This window comes from Melanerpes formicivorus, unplaced genomic scaffold (assembly GCF_026170545.1).
Source record: "Melanerpes formicivorus ecotype bairdi unplaced genomic scaffold, bMelFor1.0.p_v2 SCAF_18, whole genome shotgun sequence".
Lineage (NCBI taxonomy): Eukaryota > Metazoa > Chordata > Aves > Piciformes > Picidae > Melanerpes > Melanerpes formicivorus.
Window position 1 is genome coordinate 11,043,402 of NW_027142370.1, and position 22,790 is coordinate 11,066,191.

General features: G+C 44.7%; 1 protein-coding gene across 3 annotated transcripts in view; it reads left to right on the forward strand.

Moving 5' to 3' along the window:
* The window catches only part of CFAP99 (cilia and flagella associated protein 99), a 44,739-nt gene extending 24,615 nt beyond the window's left edge, over positions 1-20,124 (forward strand). For 2 of the 3 annotated variants that reach the window (XM_068149722.1, XM_068149724.1), the window contains 7 exons: positions 3,248-3,336; positions 5,963-6,167; positions 8,697-8,838; positions 10,003-10,154; positions 11,967-12,172; positions 16,251-16,413; positions 19,818-20,124. In XM_068149722.1, coding sequence (XP_068005823.1) covers positions 3,248-3,336; positions 5,963-6,167; positions 8,697-8,838; positions 10,003-10,154; positions 11,967-12,172; positions 16,251-16,413; positions 19,818-19,937 — 1,077 coding nt within the window. In that variant the 3' untranslated portion in view covers positions 19,938-20,124. The remainder of the gene's footprint in view (positions 1-3,247; positions 3,337-5,962; positions 6,168-8,696; positions 8,839-10,002; positions 10,155-11,966; positions 12,173-16,250; positions 16,414-19,817) is intronic. The other variant, XM_068149723.1, reaches the window with a different exon arrangement.
* The last annotated feature ends 2,666 nt before the right edge of the window (positions 20,125-22,790 follow it).

A 22,790-nucleotide genomic window follows, 5' to 3' on the forward strand; every position in this document is an offset into this window, starting at 1 on the left:
CTTCTCTCCTTTAGACACATACTGAGGTCATCAAAGCTACTACACTGATTGCTTCTCCACCAGGATTTCCAAGGGTCAGAGGACTGTAAGATGGAAAATGGGCTGTTCAGCCTTCACCATGTAACACATGAAAACCCACATTGCTATTTCTGCAGTCACTGTGCTACAGATAATCTTCAGTCTAACATCGTTCAATCTGTCACGTTTCATTTGCTTCACATTCATATGCAGAACGATTTAATGTGGAAGCTGTGCTTGCACTGTGACCTCAAATACCTTGTGAGCAGGTCTACCTGCTCTTTAAAATGATGTATTTGGGTACACACGTTGGAAAGACTGATTCCCTGTTGTGGAACCAGGCAGCTGGCAACTACTTCTAAAGAATATATGGCCTTTATCAAATCCTGAAGTTATCTTTAATAACAGCATCACCTGCTTAGTCTGCTTGTTTACAATCCAGCAGCATTTCCATTACAGGAATGTAGGAAGATCCCAGTTCCTTCTCCACTCCAAAGAGGGGGAAAAAAATCAGTCCCAGGAAACATGGACACAGTTAACCCAAACACACATGGTGTGTAACGACGTGGGCTTAGCTCAAGGCTATGCACATTCCACTTCTTTCCCTGATAACATAAAATGCTGAAACCTCACTGTGGACTAATGATAGTCAAACCAGCAGCCTGAATTGCAAAATAGGGATCTTGTGGCATTGATCAGGGTCACTTCTAACAGCTGCATGTGTCTTCTCTAGAAGCACAATCAGTTTTATCTCAGCCAAACACATTTGCCTTAAAGACTGGTTAGGTGATATTCAAGATGCTGCTGTAACTTCCAAGCTGAAATAGCTTGTTACTGACTTTTAAAATACTTTCTATTCCTGTTACCTTCCTGCCTGTGAGTAGACAAACTCCAAGAGGAAGGTTTATCCCAGATGCATAAATAAGATTATCACCTGTCCTCAAATGAATGAAGTTATATTGCACTTTAACCAACTCTTTGTAGAACCCCCACAGTATATTAAATGCATTCTTTTCATTTCAGACACATTTATTATGTGCAGCAGCAATTATTTCTCATTGCTGTTACAAAATAGCTATTCATCCTTTTCACTGGAAGAATGAGATAGGACAAATGCATCATCAGTCTGTCTCAGTCTGCCTCTTGCTCATATCAGGCTGTGCTCTTTACATATTGATTGGATTTGGTGAGCTGTTGTCTGTTCATTAGGTGGCAACAGTGAATACAAATTTTCTTCCAGAGTAATTACAGTGTTCTGCAATTTCTCAAATATTTCCATTTTCTCATCTTGAAAAAAAAAGTGAAGCTATCTCACACCAGGAAGAGAAAGAGTAATACTCAAAAATTCCATGACACCAAGGCCCAAGCCAACCTCATGAAGTTCAAGAAGGCCAACTGTAAGGTCCTACACCCGGGTTGAGACAATCTCAAGTACAAATCTAGGCTGGGTGGGGAGTAGTTTGAGAGCAGTCTGGAAGAGAAGGACTTGGGGGTGTCAGTTGATGACAAACTCCCCATGGGCCAGCAGTGGTCAACCCAGAAGGCAACCCAGCCCAGAAGGCAACCATGTGCTGGGTTACATCCAAAGCAGTGAGAGCAGCAGGACAGGGAGGGGATTCTGCCCCTCTGCTCTGCTGAGATCTCACCTGCAGCACTGCATCCAGTTATGGTGCCCCCAGCATAAGGGACATGGAGCTGCTGGAGGGGGTCCAGAGGAGGCCACAAAGATGATCAGGGGGCTGAAGAACCTCCCCTATGGGGACAGACTGAGAGAGTAGGGCCTGTTCAGCCTGGAGATGAGAAGGCTCCAGGAATACCTTAGAGTAGGATTCCAGTAGCTGAAGGGGGCCTATAAGAAAGACAGGAAAGGACTTTTCACAAGGACTAGATAGACAAATTCTACAGAGTACAGGGTATAAACTACAGGCCTTGGAGGGAATTTTCCTACAGAAGGCTTTGAGAAGAGTTGGACAGTAGACCAAAAGGAAGAACACCATAAAGATGAGAAAGTAGAGTCAAACAAGAGCAGTAAAATACATTAGCTTGGGATCTTTTCCTTCAAGTTATCATCATTTTGTCAAGAAACAGTCAGGTAATTAATTTTTGTCCATTAGAATGTGCCATCTGTGTGGAGAACAGTAATTCCACTAAGTGAATTTCTGGGTGATAGCATGTGTTTGCTCTCCTCAGCCTACCTGATGAATCTAAATTAGCAAACACCCTTTTTTCCAGTTAGCTTTCGCACGTCAGGAGTCTGCGGTACATACCTGTGCATACAGTGTGTGCAGTACATAGCTTCAGTGATTCTGTGCATCTGTTTTTCAGCCACTCATTAAGCTGTTAATTTGGAATTTAAAGACAGGTGTGGATTCTAAACATAGAACCTGTCTGGATTTAGGTCAGATGTGTCATAACTCAGCTTTGTTCTCTGCCGGAGCGATCCCAGTTCTTACTCTGCCAGCGCTGTTTTGCCTCGGTTCAGATCAGGTCTCTTCCATGTGTCTGCAAAGGTGATAGATTTTTTTCTGAGCAGCCTACTTGTGCAGGGAACATTTTTAACTGTCAGAGACATTGTTCTGTTCCCTTCCTGCCTCAGTATTTAGAGCTTGTCTGGGAGTTAGTCCTAAGGCAATACTTTGAAGAACTGCAAAGCAGCCGCGAGATCTAATCCAAGTTACAACATGAGGCCTGAAAGTCACTAAGAGCTGTATTTCACTTCTACTACCCAGAGAGTGGCTGTGGCAATTGGTGATGCCAGATGACTTCTAAATAATATAAAGTTTCAACAGTGACTATTTGTATATCACTTCTGAGCCCTTCCTGTGAAAGGTTCTGCTTATGTTTTTCTTTCATGGCTTTGGCTAACTTACCATCTCTCAGAGAAGCAATTGCCTTCCCTTGTCCAAAGCAGATGGAATCCCTGCACACCATGCCTATGAGCACTGGAAAAAAAAAATAATGAAAGGAAGTGAACACATTCTATGGGATTTGACATGGTCCAAGAGTGATTACAAATTTATAATCCACTTGGGGGACTTGGCTGATTTCTTAAGCAGCTTGAATGGTTTAGGAGCAGCATGCAATTTCATTGTGCATGTCAGATTAATGCTTGATGAATGCAAAATTTATGCTGTCTTGGGTCGATGTATTTAACCCATTGAAATGTTTTGATGCTGTGTGTTATGGTTTACATTGCTAACTATGGTATGTACATTCCCTTTCCTGACAGACTGACAACATACCTATTAAATTAAACGCTGCAGCTATTTTGAGAGAGGGTGCCCTCTACCAGCGGAAAAGGGAACAGGAACTCAAGAGGTAGGTGCACCAGCACCCTTCATTCTCAGGTTACCTCTCATAGCCCGGGATATGGGATCATTAACCACAGTAAAAATAATGACATACATTCCAAGTGAACTTAAATAATGGTCCTGTTGTGAGGCATTAGGAAGCTATTCTATTTCAGCCCACCACAGCGATGGACAAAGAGTGGACTGAAATGAAAGTCTAGGCTGGTATGCAGCATGACTGTCTTCTCTTAATAATAATAGTAGTAATAATAATAGTAGTAGTAGTAATAATAATAATAATTAATAATAATAATAATAATAATAATAATAATAATAATAATAATAATAATAATAATAATAATAATAATAATAATAAACAACAACCAGGTTGGAAGAGACCTTCAAGATCATCGCGTCCAACCCATCAGCCAATCCAACCCACCTAAACAACTAACCCATGGCACCAAGCACCCCATCAAGTCTCCTCCTGAACACCTCCAGTGATGGTGACTCCACCACCTCCCCAGGCAGCCCATTCCAATGGGCAATCACTCTCTCTGTATAGAACTTCTTCCTAACATCCAACCTAAACCTCCCCTGGTGCAGCCTGAGACTGTGTCCTCTTGTTCAGGTACTTTTAGCATTCAATCTGGACTTCACTTGCAAAGTCCAGTCAGGGTCACTTACTATATTTATTCCAACTCTACAGAATAAAGAATAATGCAAACACACACCTATTTCTGTCTGCATTATAAAAGATGCATAGGGCATAGAAATCAGAGAATCAGCTGTCTGGAAAAGACCTTCAGACCATCAAGTAACTAACATCTTCCTGTATACATCTGTTAGACCAGTAAGATATTAAGCCAAATCATTTCATATATATCCATATATGTTTTGTGGTCAATTACAAGCCAAATTTGATGCTTGAACTTGTTTATATGTATATAAAGATACCTGTGTCTGTCACGATAAGATACCGAGGGCTAACACTGCGCTGCTCCACATGGCAAGATAAACCAGGAGCTGAGGGAGGCAGCAAGGCATGTAGGGACAATGTCCTCACTGACAGCAGCTCAGTTCCATAGTACCCTGGTAAGGCAGCAGAGCAGATCCAGTGACAGACAACAGGGACAGCCAGTGATTGCTGGATGAGTCCATAGTGAGGAGTCAGAGCTGAGGTCAAGCTGGGAAGCCAAGTCAACAAGGCAGGGTCACCAAGGTGCTAGGCCAGGTGCAGGTGTACCTACAGTGTAGCTTAGGCAAGCTCAAAGGCTGTTTGTTACCAGCAGCTTAAATATGGCTCTCCACACACAAGGACTTTACACAACTCTTCTCACTCTGCTCTGCTCCAGTGCTATACAGCTGCACTGCAGCAGAGCTGCCTTTGAACACAAGCTGCCAAACCCTAGGCAGGGCTGGGCAGTAAAAGATTGCACTTAGGGCTTTAGGGAATCCTGGCAGAATCCTCTGGTGTAAGAAAACCTAATGTCCACAGGTTTTCAGTGGACATTAACTAGGGAGAGGGTGACTCCTGAATGGCCACTGAAGGTTGTATTTTATAACTAAAATTAGAGAACATTTTCACTAATCACTTTAACAAAGATAAAACCTCTGCCATATCATCTTGATTTAATACTATTTCTAATCCACCTGTCTTAGCAGGCTATGTACTAAACATTGTTAGCATTTTACCTCTTGGGATGACTGCCTGAGGTTGAATGCTTGGATTTGGTCTTTGGACCTAGGAAATTTTGGGATGTGGATCAGGATTTTAGCAGTAAGACATTATGCACCACTCAGGTTCTGTTAGCAGCTGTGTGTGGATACTGATGGTCTTTTGGCTTACACACGATACTGTCCACTGTCTGGCACACTTTTGTTCCATTCATCAAAGAAATGGATTTCCTCTGTAACTTGACACTGTTTTGTGTTTTATATTAGTCAGTTTTAATCTTCAGCTGCATTTAACACACAACAGATACATATGTATGTATATATATGCATTGGGGAGCAACTCTAAGACACAATTTACTGCATTTTTGTGTCTCTGCCCTAGTTCTTGGCTCATTCAGTTCTCTGCTGCAGGACTCTGAAGGGCCTGCCCCAGGGCTTTGCTATGCTTTTCTCTCTCAGCCCAGCAGAAAAAATAAGAATGTGGCTTTTGCTTAACAGCTGAATCCTTCTTTGCCTCATTAACAACAATATTTTTTAATTGACAAAACACAAAACAGGAACAGAATTAAGCAGAAAGGTTTTTCGTTCTCTGTGTTAAAGTGGCCAAGAAGACTGCCAAAGAGAAAAGCTATTTATGCTTTCTACCTCTAAAAGCACTCCTCTGAGACAGTGTACATACCTTCAGCCTGATTATCCCTGTTCCTTATGTAGCTGGAATTTGCCATCTCTTGGGGCTTTGTTTCACTGGAACTTTCAGGTCCATGCCCTCATGCACATCCTGTCAGGCAGGCTTTCCCAGAAGGAACACCTCTTGGGCTAGAATGAAAATGTATCTGTCAAAAGGCTTTTTGATGACTGCCTTTGGTCTCTGCAGAGATGAAGCACCTTATATCCTGCACCTTATATCACAACAAACTACTAGAGATGTTTCTAAGATCCAGATCCCCAGAGCAGCCTGCTCTTCTTTTCTCTTGCAGAATTGAACATTTGCTGGAAGGGACTGGAGACCCATCTGAATTCTTGGAATGGCAAAAACAGATGCGTGAAAAAGATCTGGAAGAACAGCTGGCTGAAATAGAGTGCAGGAGGCTTCAAGGGAAACTAAGTTATGAAGAGGCAGTTCTAGCCCATCAGAATGTCATCCAAGAGAATAAGAGGAAAGCTGGTCTAATGAGAGAACAGGTAACACAAACAGCAGTGCTCAAATTTGCTTACATGCTGTCAGTGCAAAACACGGCACAGATGATACCTACTGTAAGGTGTAAAAGCTCTATCCTTTGTTTTTACTCACTGGAGTCTGCAAACAATGGGGAAGCAGTGCTGCAACCTCCAGTTGCTTATTTACTGAAGTTGTGTTTGTTACAAGTGTTTGATTTGATTGATGACACTTACACATTCTCCCCTATTTTGCTGTCATTGTGCATGTCCCTTTTGAACAGATGCTGAGATACACAGCACCCTTTGCGTGGAAACCACCGCTACATGACTAATGTCATTACCTTGTTAAAATGAGAGTCACAAATACACAAATATAGAAGACTTTGTTTTCCTAAACTGATATAATTCAGTTTACTTCACAGTATCACAGAATGGGTTAGATTGGAAGGGAGGGATGTGGAGATGCTGGAACGTGTCCAGAGAAGGGCCACGAGGATGAGCAGAGGGCTGGAGCACCTCTGCTATGAGGACAGACTGAAGGAGTTGGGGCTGTTCAGTCTGGAGAAGAGAAGGCTCCCAGGAGACCTAATTGTGGCCTTCCAGTATCTGAAGGGGGCCTACAGGAAGGCTGGGGAGGGACTTCTCAGGATCTCAGGTAGTGATAGGACTAGGGGGAATGGAATGAAGCTGGAGGTGGGGAGATTCAGGCTGGATGTGAGGAGGAGGTTCTTCACCATGAGAGTCGTGAAACCCTGGAATGGGTTGTCCAGGGAGGTGGTTGAGGCCCCATCCCTGGAGGTGTTTAAGCCCAGGCTGGCTGAGGCTCTGTCCAGCCTGATCTAGTGTGGGGTGTCCCTGCCCATGGCATGGGGGTTGAAACTAGATGATCCTTGTGGTCCCTTCCAACCCTGACTGATACTATGATACTATGATCATCTACTCCAAATTCCCTGACATGGGTGGGGATGCCTCTTAACTAGACTCATCTGCTTAAGGCTTCATCTAACCTGGCCGTGAACACCTACTTCATACCTGACACATAGATCTCTCCTAGAGGAAAATTTAGGCAGAGAACCCTCTTTGGATTCCTCTGGAAAACTGAATATTTATGCCAGGAAGTATATTCATGCAGTTTCCAATCTATCATATCACAGCTTCCCAAAACAATGCTAGATCTTTTGATCTTTTTCCCAAGTTCACATGATATTTTCCCAGTGCTTTTACTAGAAACTAAACAAGTGATCAAGAGAGAACTATTTCTACAGATTTTAAATGTCTCATAGTCACTGTCACAGGCTTTTCTTTGCCATTAGCCTAGTTTCTTGCTCTGCCCTGCAGGCCAGCCAGTATTTTTCTCTTGGCCACCTCTCACAGATGTCTCTGGAGTGTTTCAGTACCTTATGATGGAACCACAAATGTACAAGACTTTCATAAAGGCCATGCTGCAAAAGAGAAGCTTGCTTGATGACTTTCTTTTTTGTCCTAAAAAAATCTTTCAGTCCTGTTTGGCACTGAGTCTTCATGTCTGTTGAGACAGGTTGTAGCAAGAACTGAAAGTGAACCCTACTGTGTGCCACTGAGCAGTGTGATTGTTTACACCCACTCCAAAATTGCTGTCATTATTATAGTCACCTCACTTTCAGAGCATATGTATTTATCTGTTACCAGGAATGTCACACTATGTATGGATTTGGGGGTCTGCAAACTGGACTTGCTCTATCCTGAGCAATTCCAGATAGCTCGCTTTGCTTGCCAGCAGATGCCAGCAGGGCATTTCATCCATCTGGATAGCTCCAGAAGTATTGAGCACCAGTTCTCTGTTCACCAACAGCTGTCATTCTGCCTTTCCTCCTTCTTTGAAACCCTAGTCTTCCATCTAAACCAGAGAGTACAGTAAGGAATCTAGACTGGGGAAAATGCATTTTACAGTATCACAGTATTGCTGAGGTTGGAAGAGAGCTCAAGGATCATCAAGTCCAAGCTGTCACCACAGACCTCATGACTAAACCATGGCACCAAGTGCCACGTCCAATCTCCTCTTGAACACCTCAAGGGATAGAGACTCCACCACCTCCCCAGGCAGCCCATTCCAATGACCCATGACTCTCTTGGTGAAGAACTTCCTCCTCTTACTTCCTGTTCATTTCCTCTGACAAAGAAAGGAACACAGTAACCAGAAGAGGATTTTTGTATATTACAGAGATAGGACTTAGGCCCAGGAAGATCCTGCAGACACCCAGTCAGCTGTGCACTAGATTAACACTCTTCTTGGAGTCTCACCACTGGATCCAGAGATGGCTGGTTTTGTCTGCTTTTAGAAAAATGTGGGAGGGAGTCCCAGCAAATAGCAGTGCAAATGTTATGGAAGGCTGGTGTGAGCAAATAGAACAGAGAGAAGAGCTTACATCTGGGTCTCTCTGCTGTCCCCAGCTAGTGCCCTTTGAGGATCATGTAATACTCTGAACCCAATTGCCCTTCTCCTCTTTCAATGATCTGAAGGATTTGGATCACCAATTCTCAGAAGTTCTGTTCTCCTGTTTGTTTGTGATTTAGAAAGCAGAGCTGATGCGCCAGTACGCAGAGAGACGTCTCCAGGAACAGAAAGAAACGAGAGAGCTGGTGCAGCAGGTCGTGGAAGGACACAAGAATGCAAAGCAAGCAAAAATAAAGCTTCAGAAATACAAACAGCAAATAGGTATTTATCTATTGCCAGAAAAATGAGATGTGAGGCCAAATGTCCCCAAACTGCTTCAGCTTTCTCTCAGTGAGCCAATTACAATGTTTACAGAAAATTCCCTTTAAAGGGAAGTTGAAGGAAAGATCCAGGCTGTACACTGCCATGGATGCATGAATATGAATTGCAGGAATAAGCTGGTCATGGGTAGATCAGGAGTTCTACACTACTGATAACAGGAATCACTCTTGGTTTAAAAGGACAAAATGACAGCTCTAATGTTCTGCCACTGATTTCACTTCCATCTAGAAGCAGCATATGTCAATGACTCTACTTTTTGTCAGATCAAGTTATGAAGCTCAGATTCTTGTGATTTATATCATTAAGGAAGGGTCTGCCTAGCAACCACTGTGAAAGAATCATGGCTCAAGATGATTGTCTTCTCCTGAGAAGACAGTCCAGAGAAGAAGAGTGTAGCTAAGGAAAGAAAAGCCATCTCCTAGAAGAACAGTACCACAACGGAGAAGGATGTAGCACCTCCAAGTCATAGGATTAAGGGAAATAATGCTACTTATCCTCTATTACTCTTAAAGTCTTCAGTTAATGCTAATCAAGTCCAGGGAGAAGGCAGTTCTGCCTGGCATGGCTGTCCATACTCCAACACAAGGCCATGTTAACATCTGCTGTATGAACAGGCTACCTCTAGTTGAGCACGTGTTGCTGGGCAGGCTTTTCCCTGCTTGTCTATCTCCACACTTGTAGGGTGGAGGGTGTTAGCCACCCTGAGTGGGCAAGCACAGCCTACCAGCCTTTGTAATTCAGTGATTTATAGGAGATAAATACCTTGAAAAGCTAGAAATATTTGCTATTGTATGATAGCCTTTTATTAAACAATGAAGCAGCATGCACTAATTAGAACAGCAATTCTAAAGCAGTAATTCAAGGTGCCTCCTTTATGTATGTATACAGTATGTTTGTGTGCTGAATAGAAGGCTAGATAGTGGAGGTGGGAAGTACTCATTTGTTTCTCTAATCATTCCTCCCACCAATGCCAGACTGTTCCCTCAAGTACCTTTAGATCAGTATTATTGTCATTATTCACAAAGGCATACAAATTTTGCTCCAGATGGACTGTTTGTTAAAATATGCAGACAGCTAACAGAGATGAGATGAGATCTCTTTCAGTTCAGGAAGTTTGTGAGGAGAATCGAGAGCTTCTTCGGCAAGCTTTAGAGGAGGAGGAGGAGAGGCTCAGGAAGAGATACCAACTGATTCAAGAAATACGAGCTATTGAGTCTCTACCAAGTGTCAGGCACAAGGTGGTTGACTTAACAGAGGTAAGCTCAAAAGGGAAAACTACTCATCTACATAAAGGTATATTGTATGTCTTCACACAGTCAGAGAAGTTGTATGCTGCATATGGGTAGGGCAGAACCCCAGCAATGGGGCAGGGTGGGAAGGGACCTCTGGAGATTGTCCTGTCCAACCTCCCTTGCTAAAACAGGTCCTAGGTCTCCCCATCTAGAAGCTCTGGATTTAAATTTTGAATGGGATGGCCCAAATGCTTCATTAGGCAAAGACAGGGAGCTGTTATATGGCCTGTAGAGGCTGAAATGTGATAGAAAGAAGCACAAATAAGACAGAAATAAGCGCTGGAACAGACTGCCCAGAGAGGTGGCTGAATCCCCATCACTGGAGGTGTTTCAAAGAGGCAGAGATGTGGTGCTGAAGGCCAATGGCATCCTGGCCTGCATTAGGAATAGTGTGGCCAGCAGGAGCAGGGAAGTCACTGTGCCCCTGTACTCTGCATTGGTTAGGCCACACCTTGAGTCCTGTGTCCAGTTCTGGGCCCCTCAGTTTAAGAAGGACATCGAGACACTTGAATGTGTCCAGAGAAGGGCAACAAGGCTGGGGAGAGGCCTTGAACACAAGCCCTATGAGGAGAGGCTGAGGGAGCTGGGATTGTTTAGCCTGGAGAAGAGGAGGCTCAGGGGAGACCTCATTGCCCTCTACAACTACCTGAAAGGTGGTTGTAGCTGGGAAGGGGTTGGTCTCTTCTCCCAGGCAACCAGCACCAGAACAAGGGGACACAGTCTCCAACTGCACCAGGGGTAGTTTAGGCTGGAGGTGAGGAGAAAGTTCTTCACCGAGAGAGTCGTTCGTCATTGGAATGTGCTGCCCAGGGAGGTGGAGTCACCGTCCCTGGAGGTGTTCAAGAGGGGATTGGATGTGGCACTTGGTGCCATGGTTTAGTCATGAGGTCTGTGGTGACAGGTTGGACTTGATGATCTTTGAGGTCTCTTCCAACCTTGGTGATACTGTGATACTGTGACAGGATTTAGCACCAGCACCAGCACTTGGTAGAGTTAGAGAATGGTTGGACTCAATATTCTTCAAGGTCTTTTCCAATCAGAACCATTCTGTACATGTAGATGTATATCTGTACAGACATAGAGAGAGGGCCAGTTTATGTAAGAAGAAGAGGCAAAAACCTCAAGTGTTCACAAGCCTGTTTAGAATACCTGCCTTCATACGCAAACTAAGGTGCAGAAGTCTCTCATTGCACCTCAGAATCAGGCTCATGATTACTCTTATTGCAAAGACTTCATTAAACATTCAGGAGTGAATGTCTTAACTTTGGGCATTAAGATCTGCATTTCCTGTGTCCAAAGCATTGCTTAGTCATAAGTTTTGTTCAGACCAAATTAGTCAATGCTATCACAGACCCACACCCATGCTCTGGAAATGGCTAACTACTAAAAATGCCCTTTTTTATTAAGGGGAAAGTCTGCTCTTGGCTTTACAAATCAAAACAAATGCAGGTTCACACATTTGAAATTTTCAAAGATCCAAGAGCCAAGTCAGTTAGGTTTTGGGGTTTGTTTTTTTTTGGACAGGAAGTGGTTTGTGAGTTTTGTGATGATCTACTGTGGATTTCAAAGCTTTCTCACTAATCGTTCCCTGAGCCTTGTGCCTTTACACACAGGAAAGAGAAGCTTGTCAACAACAGGTTAGAGTGTGCCTGTGTTTCCTGAAGCCAAAATCTATTCAGCATGCTTTGGAACACAATCAAAACATTCTGGGTTTACTCCTTTACTCTCCTCTTGGTATTTACAGTGTTATTTAAACCTCTCTTTCCTGTTCTCTAGACCGGTGGGCACGGTTTAATCTGTGAAATGTCAATAGTGGAACTCCGTGAGCGCCTGGCTCTGCTCAGAGAAGCACAGAAGGCAGCAGAGGAAGAGAGGAGAGACCAGATAATTCATGAAAAACGAGCTAAGGAACAACTTCTTCTAGACAAACTGGACCAGATTTCCCTGTACAGAACAGAACTTGGCCGGGCAGCAGCTTTAAAGTCAGTATAAAACAGCATGTGACATTTAAGGCATTGCAACTCTGTTAATATTTTGCTAGCCCCTTGAGGAGGAAAAACAAGGAGAGAGAAAAATATTGCCCTGTTATAAAAATCAGTGTGACTCTTGTCAGGGATTACACTGGGGCCAGGATTTCCTTTTTCTACTGGATAATGATTTGCACCAGACTTAATAAATCTTATTCATCATTTATGGTTGAAGATGCTCTGCAGGCTAGTGTTGACAGCATTGCCCCAGGATTCAGAGCTGATATTGTACATTGAGAGGGAAGTCCCCCTTTCTTCTGCTCCTTTTCAGCTAATCAAAGCTAATTTGACATTATTAGCAACACTCTAGCTTGCTACTTAAGAGTGGTTTCTCATCCCCATCCATTAGGGCTATAGTTTTCTTCCTTGAGCTTCATTTGGTCTGTGCAAAGGCAGTCCTTATGGAGAACTTAAAAATGTTGGAGGAAGGAGATTTTCTGATAACAATAGTAAGTTATACATTAAATATATTATAGCAGTAGATCAAAGAGAAAATTATTCACTTACAGGCTCTCTGATCAAATTCTGTATTCATTATTCATGTTTATTATTCATTAGCATAGTTGTTATTCATTCTCATGAAGGACCCATACCCATCATAGATGCTTCACACATGCAGAAGACAGGTCCCCTCCACACAGCATTTCAAAGCTGAGTCAAAGCTGTTTTCACATACAGCTGAGCAGGAAGAAAGCTCATGTGAAGGTATAAAATATGGCACACCTCTGGATCTTAAACCATTTTTACTGCCTCCTGACTATTTGCCATTGCTTTCTTCCAAGCTGCTTTTCTCCTTTTTTCCCTTTTGTGTGTTTGAGAGCTTAGTCCTTGTCTTGCTATATCTGTTTTTCAGACATGTTCAGGCTGACATCCTGCAGACACATTCTATCAGGCTAAACCCACACGTTTTTAGACATGTCTTAGATTCATCTTTATTGCTGAGATAGCTAAGGTGCCTGTTATTGATTTATCATCTCAGTTACAGAGGGCAGGATTGATGTATTCATTTAACTAGTTTTCTCTGGTGCTAGCTGTAATTTGGTTTGTTGCTGATAGCTGCTCTCTAAAGACTGGGGATTTTACTATGTTAGTGCTTAAGAAGATAGTTTAATGAATTTAATGAATCAATAGCTACAGCTGCAGCAGATTGACTGCATAGATTAGTGACCCTCTCTTCTATGCCATGTATTGAGAAAAGATTCTAAGACTGATTCTAACCTGAAATGGAGTCAGAGCTGGAAACAGGCTTTCACCACTGAACGTTTAGCAACACAAACTCCTGCTTTCTACCACAGATGCAAACTGGGCATTAAGAACATTGTGTGCTATATAAAACTACTTTCTTCACTACTAACTACTTCCAGAACATTTTATTATGTTATATGTGCAGTCTGAGTTCTGCATAGCACTGGGTTCCTTTAAAACTGACTTCATGTGGCTTGATTCAGCTCTAAAATGGTTCTCATCCTGAATTAAGCTGTGCTGTAATGAGAAGATAACACTGATTCACTTCTTGTCCTGACACCTGAAATGGTTTCTAGAACAGACCAGGGTGCCAAAGATGGTAGAATGCAAATGAAATGAAACAATTTACAAGCTTCTAGTCATACTCATGAAAGCAATACAGTCATTTTAATGGAGCCCTCTTTGCTCCAAACTTTCATTATAGATGTTAGAAGACATTTCCTTCCATGGCTCCCAGGCAAGCTGTGTTTGTTAACTTGGAAGCATCTATCATAGTATCATAGAATCAGTCAGGGTTGGAAGGGACCACAAGGATCATCTAGTTCCAACCCCCCTGCCATGGGCAGGGACACCCCACACTAGATCAGCCTGGCCAGAGCCTCAGCCAGCCTGGGCTTAAACACCCCCAGGGACGGGGCCTCAACTACCTCCCTGGACAACCCATTCCAGGGCTTCACCACTCTCATGGGGAAGAACTTCCTCCTCACATCCAGCCTGAATCTCCCCACCTCCAGCTTCATTCCATTCCCCCTAGTCCTATCACTACCTGACATCCTGAGCAGTCCCTCCCCAGCCTTCCTGTAGACCCCCTTCAGATACTGGAAGGCCACAATTAGGTCACCTCGGAGCCTTCTCTTCTCCAGACTGAACAGCCCCAACTCCCTCAGTCTGTCCTCATAGGAGAGGTGCTCCAGCCCTCTGATCATCCTTGTGGCCCTTCTCTGGACACCTTCCAGCACCTCCACATCCCTCTTGTAATAGGGGCTCCAGAACTGGAGGCAGTACTTCAGGTAGGATCTCCCCAGAGCTGAGTAGAGGGGGAGAATCACCTCCCTTGCCCTGCTGGCCACACTTCTCTTGATGCAGCCCAGGATCTGATTGGCTTTCCAGGCTGCAAGTGCACATTGAGAGCTCCTGTTGAGCTTCTCCTCCCCCAGCATCCCCAAGTCTCTCTCCTCAGGGCTGCTTTCCAGCCAGTCCCTGCCCAGCCTGTATTTGTGTCTGGGATTGCCTCGACCCAGATGCAGGACCCTGCACTTGCTCTTGTTGAACCTCATGAGGTTGGCTTGTGCCCACCTCTCCAGCCTGTCCAGGTCCCTCTGGATGGCCTCCCTTCCCTCCAGCTGTCTGCTGCACCACACAGCTTGGTGTCATCAGCAAACTTGCTGAGGGTGCACTCAATGCCACTGTCCATGGCACCCACAAAGATGTTGAACAAGCCTGGTCCCAGGACTGATCCCTGAGGGACTCTGCATCTACTATAGAGAGGCATCACCAAAGCATAGCAGAAATGTTCTTTGGGAGCATATTTCATGCATTTCCATCTGGAACCCAAACCCCTGGCTTCTTTCTGGTGATGCAGGAATGTGCCACGCTGCGCTGCTTACCAATGCTGGACGCTTTGCTGCAGCTTTTCTTGCTCTTTGTAGGCTTTGTTTGTCAAACCTGATTTGCAGATCTTGAATCCTGAAATATCTATTGAGTCAGTGAGAGTGATTAATTGCTTGGGTTGTGTTACTAACACACTGCACAGGAGCTATAAAAAGCAATTTTTTTAATGTTTACAGAATTAATTTATAATTATAGAGACAGAACAGCAAATTTTCCCCAATGCTGCTCCTTGCTAGATAGCCTTATGCATCAGTATAAAATACCATTCTCTATCTTAAATTGCATTCTGGTGAAGGCTAGTTGAAGCACAGTGGCTAAGCTTTGCTGAATGAATATGCTTTAGTTAAGTGTCAGCTGGAGCTTAATTGGGTCCCTACCAAGCAGGTTCCTTCTAATATCATTTACAAACAGACAGGCAGCAACACAAAAGCAGCATGTTAAGCAAGTATATAATGAGCTATATTAACCAAAATGGGAAATAAAACATGAAAAATGACAGAGACATCAAGCCTGCAAGCCATGACATCCATCACAGCAGTGCCTTTGTGAGCACTTGCACAACCATTAAGAATCAATTCAGTGTATAGAATTTCAGGGCTTGAAAATCAGCACTGCCACGTGAACTGGGCAGACATTTGACTCTCAGCCTTTGAACATGAGCAGCAGAAGACCAAGGAGTGTTCAACTACATGATAATGTACTAAACTTATCATAGAATCACAAAACAGTTTGGGTTGGAAGGCACCTTCAAGATCATCTAGTTCCAACCCTCTACCATGAGCAGGGACACCTCCTACTAGAGCAGCTTGCTCAGTGCCCCATCCAGCCTGCCTTTGAACACTGCCAGGCTTGGAGCCTCCACAGCTTCTCTGTGCAACCTGTTCCAGTGCCTCACCACCCTCATGGGGAAGAATTTCTTCTCCATGTCTAAATACTTCAGATACTGTCATCATGGCATCCTGAGGGAAGCAGTGATTCTATGGTGTGCACTAAAGCTGCTCTGTAAACAAGTTGTGAATGCCAGGTTTGAGCTATATGATTTAAATCCGTTTTGAGTCGAGCTGGTTCCCAGAAGCAAGAGCAAATTCATGATTGTCCAGGTAATACATGCTCAGATGGATTTATTCTGTAGGTGGCTATTACTTTACTTTCTCCTTGCTCCTGTTTGGTTTTGCAGGCAGGAAGAGAAAAGGCGCAAGTCCCAGTGTGGTCTCAGGCCTGTGAAAGATGAACGCGTTCTGGACCTGCAGAAAAAGATTGTAGAAAAAGCCTTGGAGCGTAAAAAGCAGGCAGGGCTCCTCAAGATCACTCCCCAGAAAACCAGCATGTCATCAAAGAAGGTCTGGGAGTTACATAAGGAGAAAAGCTCTGCAATAGACCTGCTGTTCACAGACCTTTGCTCCACTGCCAGCACTGGCAAGGGGGGCAGAGGCAGATGGTGCTATACATGACTGGCAATAGCAACACCCTGCCTCCTGCACAGGCACCATTGCTCCAAACTGTGGCCTTGACCTCACCTTCTTATCACACATTCTGTTACCACAGAGCAGGGCTCAGTTGTACCACACTGGGCTTCCCTCTCATAATACCACACACTCTCATCCCACCAAAGCAGCATCTTCAGTTTAAGAAGGACATTGAGACTCTTGAAGGTGTCCAGAGAAGGGCAACAAGGCTGGGGAGAGGCCTTGAGCACAGCCCTGTGAGGAGAGGCTGAGGGAGCTGGGGTTGTTTAGCCTGGAGAAGAGGAGGCTCAGGGGAGAACTCATTGCTCTCTACAACTACCTGAAGGGAGGTTGTAGCCAGGAAGGGGTTGGTCTCTTCTCCCAGGCAACCAGCACCAGAACAAGAGGACACAGTCTCCAGCTGCAGCAGGGGAGGTTTAGGCTGGAGGTGAGAAGAAAGTTCTTCACTGAGAGTTGTTAGCCATTGGAATGTGCTGCCCAGGGAGGTGGTGGAGACCCCATCCCTGGAGGTGTTCAAGAGGGGATTGGATGTGGCACTTGGTGCCATGGTTTAGTAGTCATGAGGTGTTGGGTGACAGGTTGGACTTGATGATCTTTGAGGTCTCTTCCAACCTTGGTGATTCTGTGATACCCCTGTCTCTAACTCTCATCTTTCTCAGCTTCCTATCTCACACATCCCACTACACAGAGATGTGGTGCTGAGGGATGTGGTTTAGCACCAGACAGAGATAGGTAATGGTTGGATCGATGATCTTAAAGGGTTTTTCCAACCAAAATAATGCTATGATTGTAAGTGCAGGCTTTAAAGGAAACCAGCTATACCATCACAAATGGGGGACATCTTTTAAACACAAAGAAATTATAAGTTTACAAGTAGAACTTTTGACTGCCTGATGTGGCTCTGTAGAAGTGCTCTGGTGTCACAGGAATGAGCAAAACAGCCAGAGCTTGCAAGCTGTTTGGAAGTTAGATTTTGTCTTCTTCTTGAGCTGAGCTTCTCACAGTGTCTGAAGGAGACTCAGGGGTGACCTTATTGCTCTCTACAACTACCTGAAGGGAGGTTGTAGACAGGCGGAGGTTGGTCTCTTCTCCCAGGCAGCCAGCACCAGAACAAGAGGACACAGTCTCAGGCTGCACCAGGGGAGGTTTAGGTTGGATATTAGGAAGAAGTTCTACACAGAGAGAGTGATTGCCCATTGGAATGGGCTGCCTGGGGAGGTGGTGGAGTCGCTGTCATTGGAGATGTTCAGGAGGAGACTTGATGGGGTGCTTGGTGCCATGGGTTAGTTGTTTAGGTGGGTTGGATTGGTTGAAGGGTTGGACGTGATGATCTTGAAGGTCTCTTCCAACCTGGTTTATTCTAATTCTAATTCTAAGATGTCACAGTGGTTTTGTTTGTGTTCTACTCAAATGCTAAGACATCTGTTAAACAAAGAAGAAAACAAACAAACAAAGGAAAAACAATAGGAAAAAAACCCTCAAGGTTAGCATCAATTATTTAGCTGTTCTGGTGTATCCTCCATCAGTGCTGCTCAGCTCTGCAGGACCCTAACCAAATGTTACTGCAGAGAAGTGGCTCAATTCAGGTCAGAAATGTTCAGTATGCTTGCTGTGGTTGAACTGCCTATTGCTGGAATTGGTGTCAGTGTGACTACAGGGAAAAAAACCTCCCTTAGTTACAGTGCAGCAGTTCTCTGGCACATTGGTTCCTCAGCATGTAGGAAACAAGTGACCTCTTGAATTAAAGTTCCAGATTGTGGCTTCAGTTACAGTATCACAGTATCACCAAGGTTGGAAGAGACCTCGAGGATCATTGAGTCCAACCTATCAACACAGACCCCATGACTAGACCATGGCACCAAGCACCACGTCCAATCCCCTCTTGAACACCTCCAGGGACAGTGACTCCACCACCTCCCTGGGCAGCACATCCCAATGACGAACGACTCGCTCGGTGAAGAACTTCCTCCTCACCTCGAGTCTAAACCTCCCCTGGCACAGCTTGAGACTGTGTCCCCTTGTTCTGGTGCTGGTTGCCTGGGAGAAGAGACCAACCCCTTCCCGGCTACAACCACCTTTCAGGTAGTTGTAGAGGGCAATAAGGTCTCCCCTGAGCCTCCTCTTCTCCAGGCTAAGCAACCCCAGCTCCCTCAGCCTCTCCTCACAGGGCTGTGTTCAAGGCCTCTCCCCAGCCTTGTTGCCCTTCTCTGGACATGTTCAAGTGTTTTGATGTCCTTCTTAAACTGAGGAGCCCAGAACTGGACACAGGACTCAAGGTCACATTTGTGATGGTCCTTCAGGCCCAGTGGGTTTGTGCTGCTGTAAGCCAAGGTAACATTTATGTAAAGAGCACTGTTCCATTTTGATAAAACAGAATTTATATTGCCATTTGGAACACTAACCATGCAAAAAATCTGCCATTAATGAAAAAAAAGGGTCATTTTCTACCACTTTAAGCAAATCATCAGATGAAGAAGTAGCAGTTTGCTGTTTGTTCTGGTCTTTTGGGGAGTGCTGCCATGTGAACCCAGCTTTTGATTCAGCAGACTGTTGAAGTGGGATGGGATTTCTGAACCTCTGTTGGCAAAGAAAGAAAATAAGGTGGCAGCACTGCAGTAAGCCATCCAGCTGCAGCTTGATCTCCGCATTTTGTGTTGCAGCTGTGTTTGATTTGTGTTAAAGTGGGCAACCCATGGGAGTTACCTTTCTAGTCATCACACCCAGTTGGATGTATCACAGTATCACTAAGGTTGGAAGAGACCTCGAGGATCATCGAGTCCAACCTGTCACCACAGACCTCATGGCTAGACCATGGCACCAAGTGCCACATCCAATCCCCTCTTGAACACCTCCAGGGACGGTGACTCCACCACCTCCCAGGGCAGCACATTCCAATGACGAATGACTCGCTTGGTGAAGAACTTTCTCCTCACCTCGAGTCTAAACCTCCCCTGGCACAGCTTGAGACTGTGTCCTCTTGTTCTGGTGCTGGTTGCCTGGGAGAAGAGACCAACCCCTTCCCAGCTACAACCTCCCTTCAGGTAGTTGTAGAGGGCAATGAGGTCTCCCCTGAGCCTCCTCTTCTCCAGGCTAAGCAACCCCAGCCCCCTCAGCCTCTCCTCACAGGGCTGTGCTCAAGGCCTCTCACCAGCCTTGTTCCCAGTCATTTAGCAAATAACTGTGTTGCCAGACAGCTTATCAAAGAGAAGCTCAGTGCATCCTCCAAAGAGATCCCATGTACCATCTACAGTCTGATCAGCTGTGTGTCTTCTCCTCAGGATTTGTCACAATGGAACCACTGGAAGCGACTGGAAGAGAGTCGGGAAAGGCAGTTCAAGATCCTTCAACACGGCTTCATGGCCAGAGAAATGGCTCAGAAAAGCTTCAGCTGCCTATGAAGCTGCAAGAAGTGGAGCCACAATCTGTATATGGTGCTCTGAAGTAAAATAAATCCCATCTGGAACAGATTCAGGCCTGCTGGAAACCTCCCGGTGTGCCTATTTACTACAAGGTTGAATTTGAGTCTTTATTTCACCTTTGCAGTCTGATTAGAGAAATTTGGGTCATAGAGGCACAGGAGAGGCAGACTGGAATAAAAATGCCTTAGTTTCATTGTGAGAGAATTTTGTTTTCATGCTCTAATGGTACATTTTGTTTAGAAGCAAAAGCCTTAAGAAAGCAAAGCCTTACCATTAGAGTTCCTACAGCAGAATGGCAAGTATCTGGGTAAGAGTGTTGAGACGTGTGCTTCTGTTAGCATTGCACACTGGGCCATGGTTTGCTGTGCTCATCCTCCACAAGAATGAAAATGAGGGCTAAAAAGAAGCTGATAGTTGCATCTTTTCAGAAGGCATGGTCAGCCCAGATCCCTACCACATCTTCCTGCATGACAGGAGCTGTGCACAGGAGCTTCACCAGTTTCCGCTCCGGTTTTACTGGCTGAGGGGAGAAGTGTTTAGAAAGTTCAGATGATGTGCCAGCCTCCAGCAGCCAGAGTCACAACTGAGTGACCCTAAAAGACCATCCATCTCTTTGCAGATGTTGAATGCCTTCAGACTTGAAACAATGGCAGGAGAACACAACATTGCTTGATCTCTTTAGGGAGCTGCTTCCAGAAAAAGTCAACGTCCTGTTACTCACCTAGAAGATCATTTGCCCTCCATGACAATTCCTATACTGTGTAAAACAGCCTTTAAATCACAAGACTTATTCTAGGCACAAAGCCAAGGAGGATATAAATCTGAATTAAAATCTGCACAGCAGTAGGGCTATGTAATGTATTTCTATTTTAGCTCCATGCCAGTTACTAAGTGTTTAATTATGGCTACTGCAAATATTTAAATTGAAGGAGACTGTGGCTGACATCAGTCAGGCAGCTGCTTTTAATGCTCTTGCAACATTACATTTCTCATGTTTTACTGAAGGGAGTCTAAGGGAATTCTTTTGTTGCCACCTAGCTGTGAAGATCACTTCCACAGCCTGCAAGCTGCTAAATTGTACTGCATTTGTGATTCAAAGTACATGCTACAGTCGTCCATGAAAATCGTGCAGGGCTCATGCTTTGAAGGAAGAGTTAAGGAGCAGAGGAGAGTGGAAAGAAGGAATCATAGCAGGAGAAACACAGAGAAGAGGGAATTACAGCACTATGCCTAGTGGGAGATTGTAGTAACTTAAACCAACAAGGATGTGCCAGGGAGTTTATCTTCCTTTTGTGGTTGCTCATCATTCTGTTGCATTTAAGTTGTTAACTCTCTTCACTTTGTGGTTGGTATTACCCATCAGTGGCTGCATGCGCTCTCCATGGGCTGCAGTAGGGAGTCATCAGAGGATAAAGGAGTAGACAGGCACAGTTTTGTGACCAGGCTCCTCAGACATCTCAGGCAAGCTGGCAACACTGCACACCAGCTTCACTTCTCAACAGACCCTCAAACAAGGAGTGTTGCACCTCACTGTGGCATTTTGTGTTGGTGAGAATGCAGCACATGGGACTGGCTTCTCTCTTTGCTCTCTGATACTTGTGGTGGCCATCACTGGAGGTGTTTAGGAGGAGACTTGATAGGGTGCTTGGTGCCATGGGTTAGTTGTTTAGGTGGTGTTGGGTGATAGGTTGGACACGATGATCTTGAAGGTCTCTTCCAACCTGGTCTATCCTATCCTATCCTATCCTATCCTATCCTATCCTATCCTATCCTATCCTATCCTATCCTATCCTATCCTATCCTATCCTATCCTATCCTATCCTATCCTATCCTATCCCAGAACAACAAAGCCAAGGAGTGACTCTATCACCTCAGTAATTCAGAAGTCAGCAATTAACAAGGCTAGCAGCCATGGTCTGGGATCCTACAGAACTGATGAGTCCCTTTGATAATGTTAAAAACTATGAACTCCTCATTAAGCAAATACATAGGCAGGTGGATTTAGACACCTGATACAGGCATTGCAAGCCCCCTTCATGCTGCCTGCTTCTTCCTCTGCCATGTTGGACACAGTTTTCAGAGCTCCTACTGAATTGCAATCAAGCTGATTCATAACTGTTTCCTTCTCCAAGTTCTCCCTGCTCTCAACTGAAAAGGCTGAGGAACAGAGGAATCCAGCTGTGGGATTTTTACCTTCAGAAGTCACAAATAGCTCTACTGCTACTTTAGGATGCATGAAGTCATCCTTAGAATCAGTGTTTCAGTGAGCATAGAAGAGTGTGAGTCTTTGGGGGAAAATGTCAATATATTCCTGTACTGATAGTTTTTTATCAATATAGCTCAGTATTTTTTTCCAGTGACAGGAGTCCTTGCAATAGAATGCACAGAATAACATTAAAAATGCCACATTCCTCCTGTCAGAGGTGGATAACTTGACATTGGAGGCAGCAGGTGCTACCCAGAACCGCTCTGCCCCTGGCCACTAGAGCACCTTCTCTTGTATTCCTTTTGCAGCAGTGTGGTTGACAGAAACCTGAGGTGATCCAATGCAGAGCCAGACTTAGGAGCATTTTATTACAAAGCAGCTGCAAAGCCATTGGAGCCAGGTAAGGTGTGAGGCAACACAGCTGCATTGACACTGCTGCCTCAAGCTAGGGCCTGTGGCACAGCCCACCCACAGCCCGGTTAATCCTTGCACAGATAACCGAGTCAGCAATGCCTCTGCACTTGTGCTCCATGGAAACACAGGTGGATGAGTGGTTCCTGAGTCATTCATTTACACACTTGTTACACTATTTCCAGCCAAAACTTGGAGCTGCTGGAGCAAGTCCA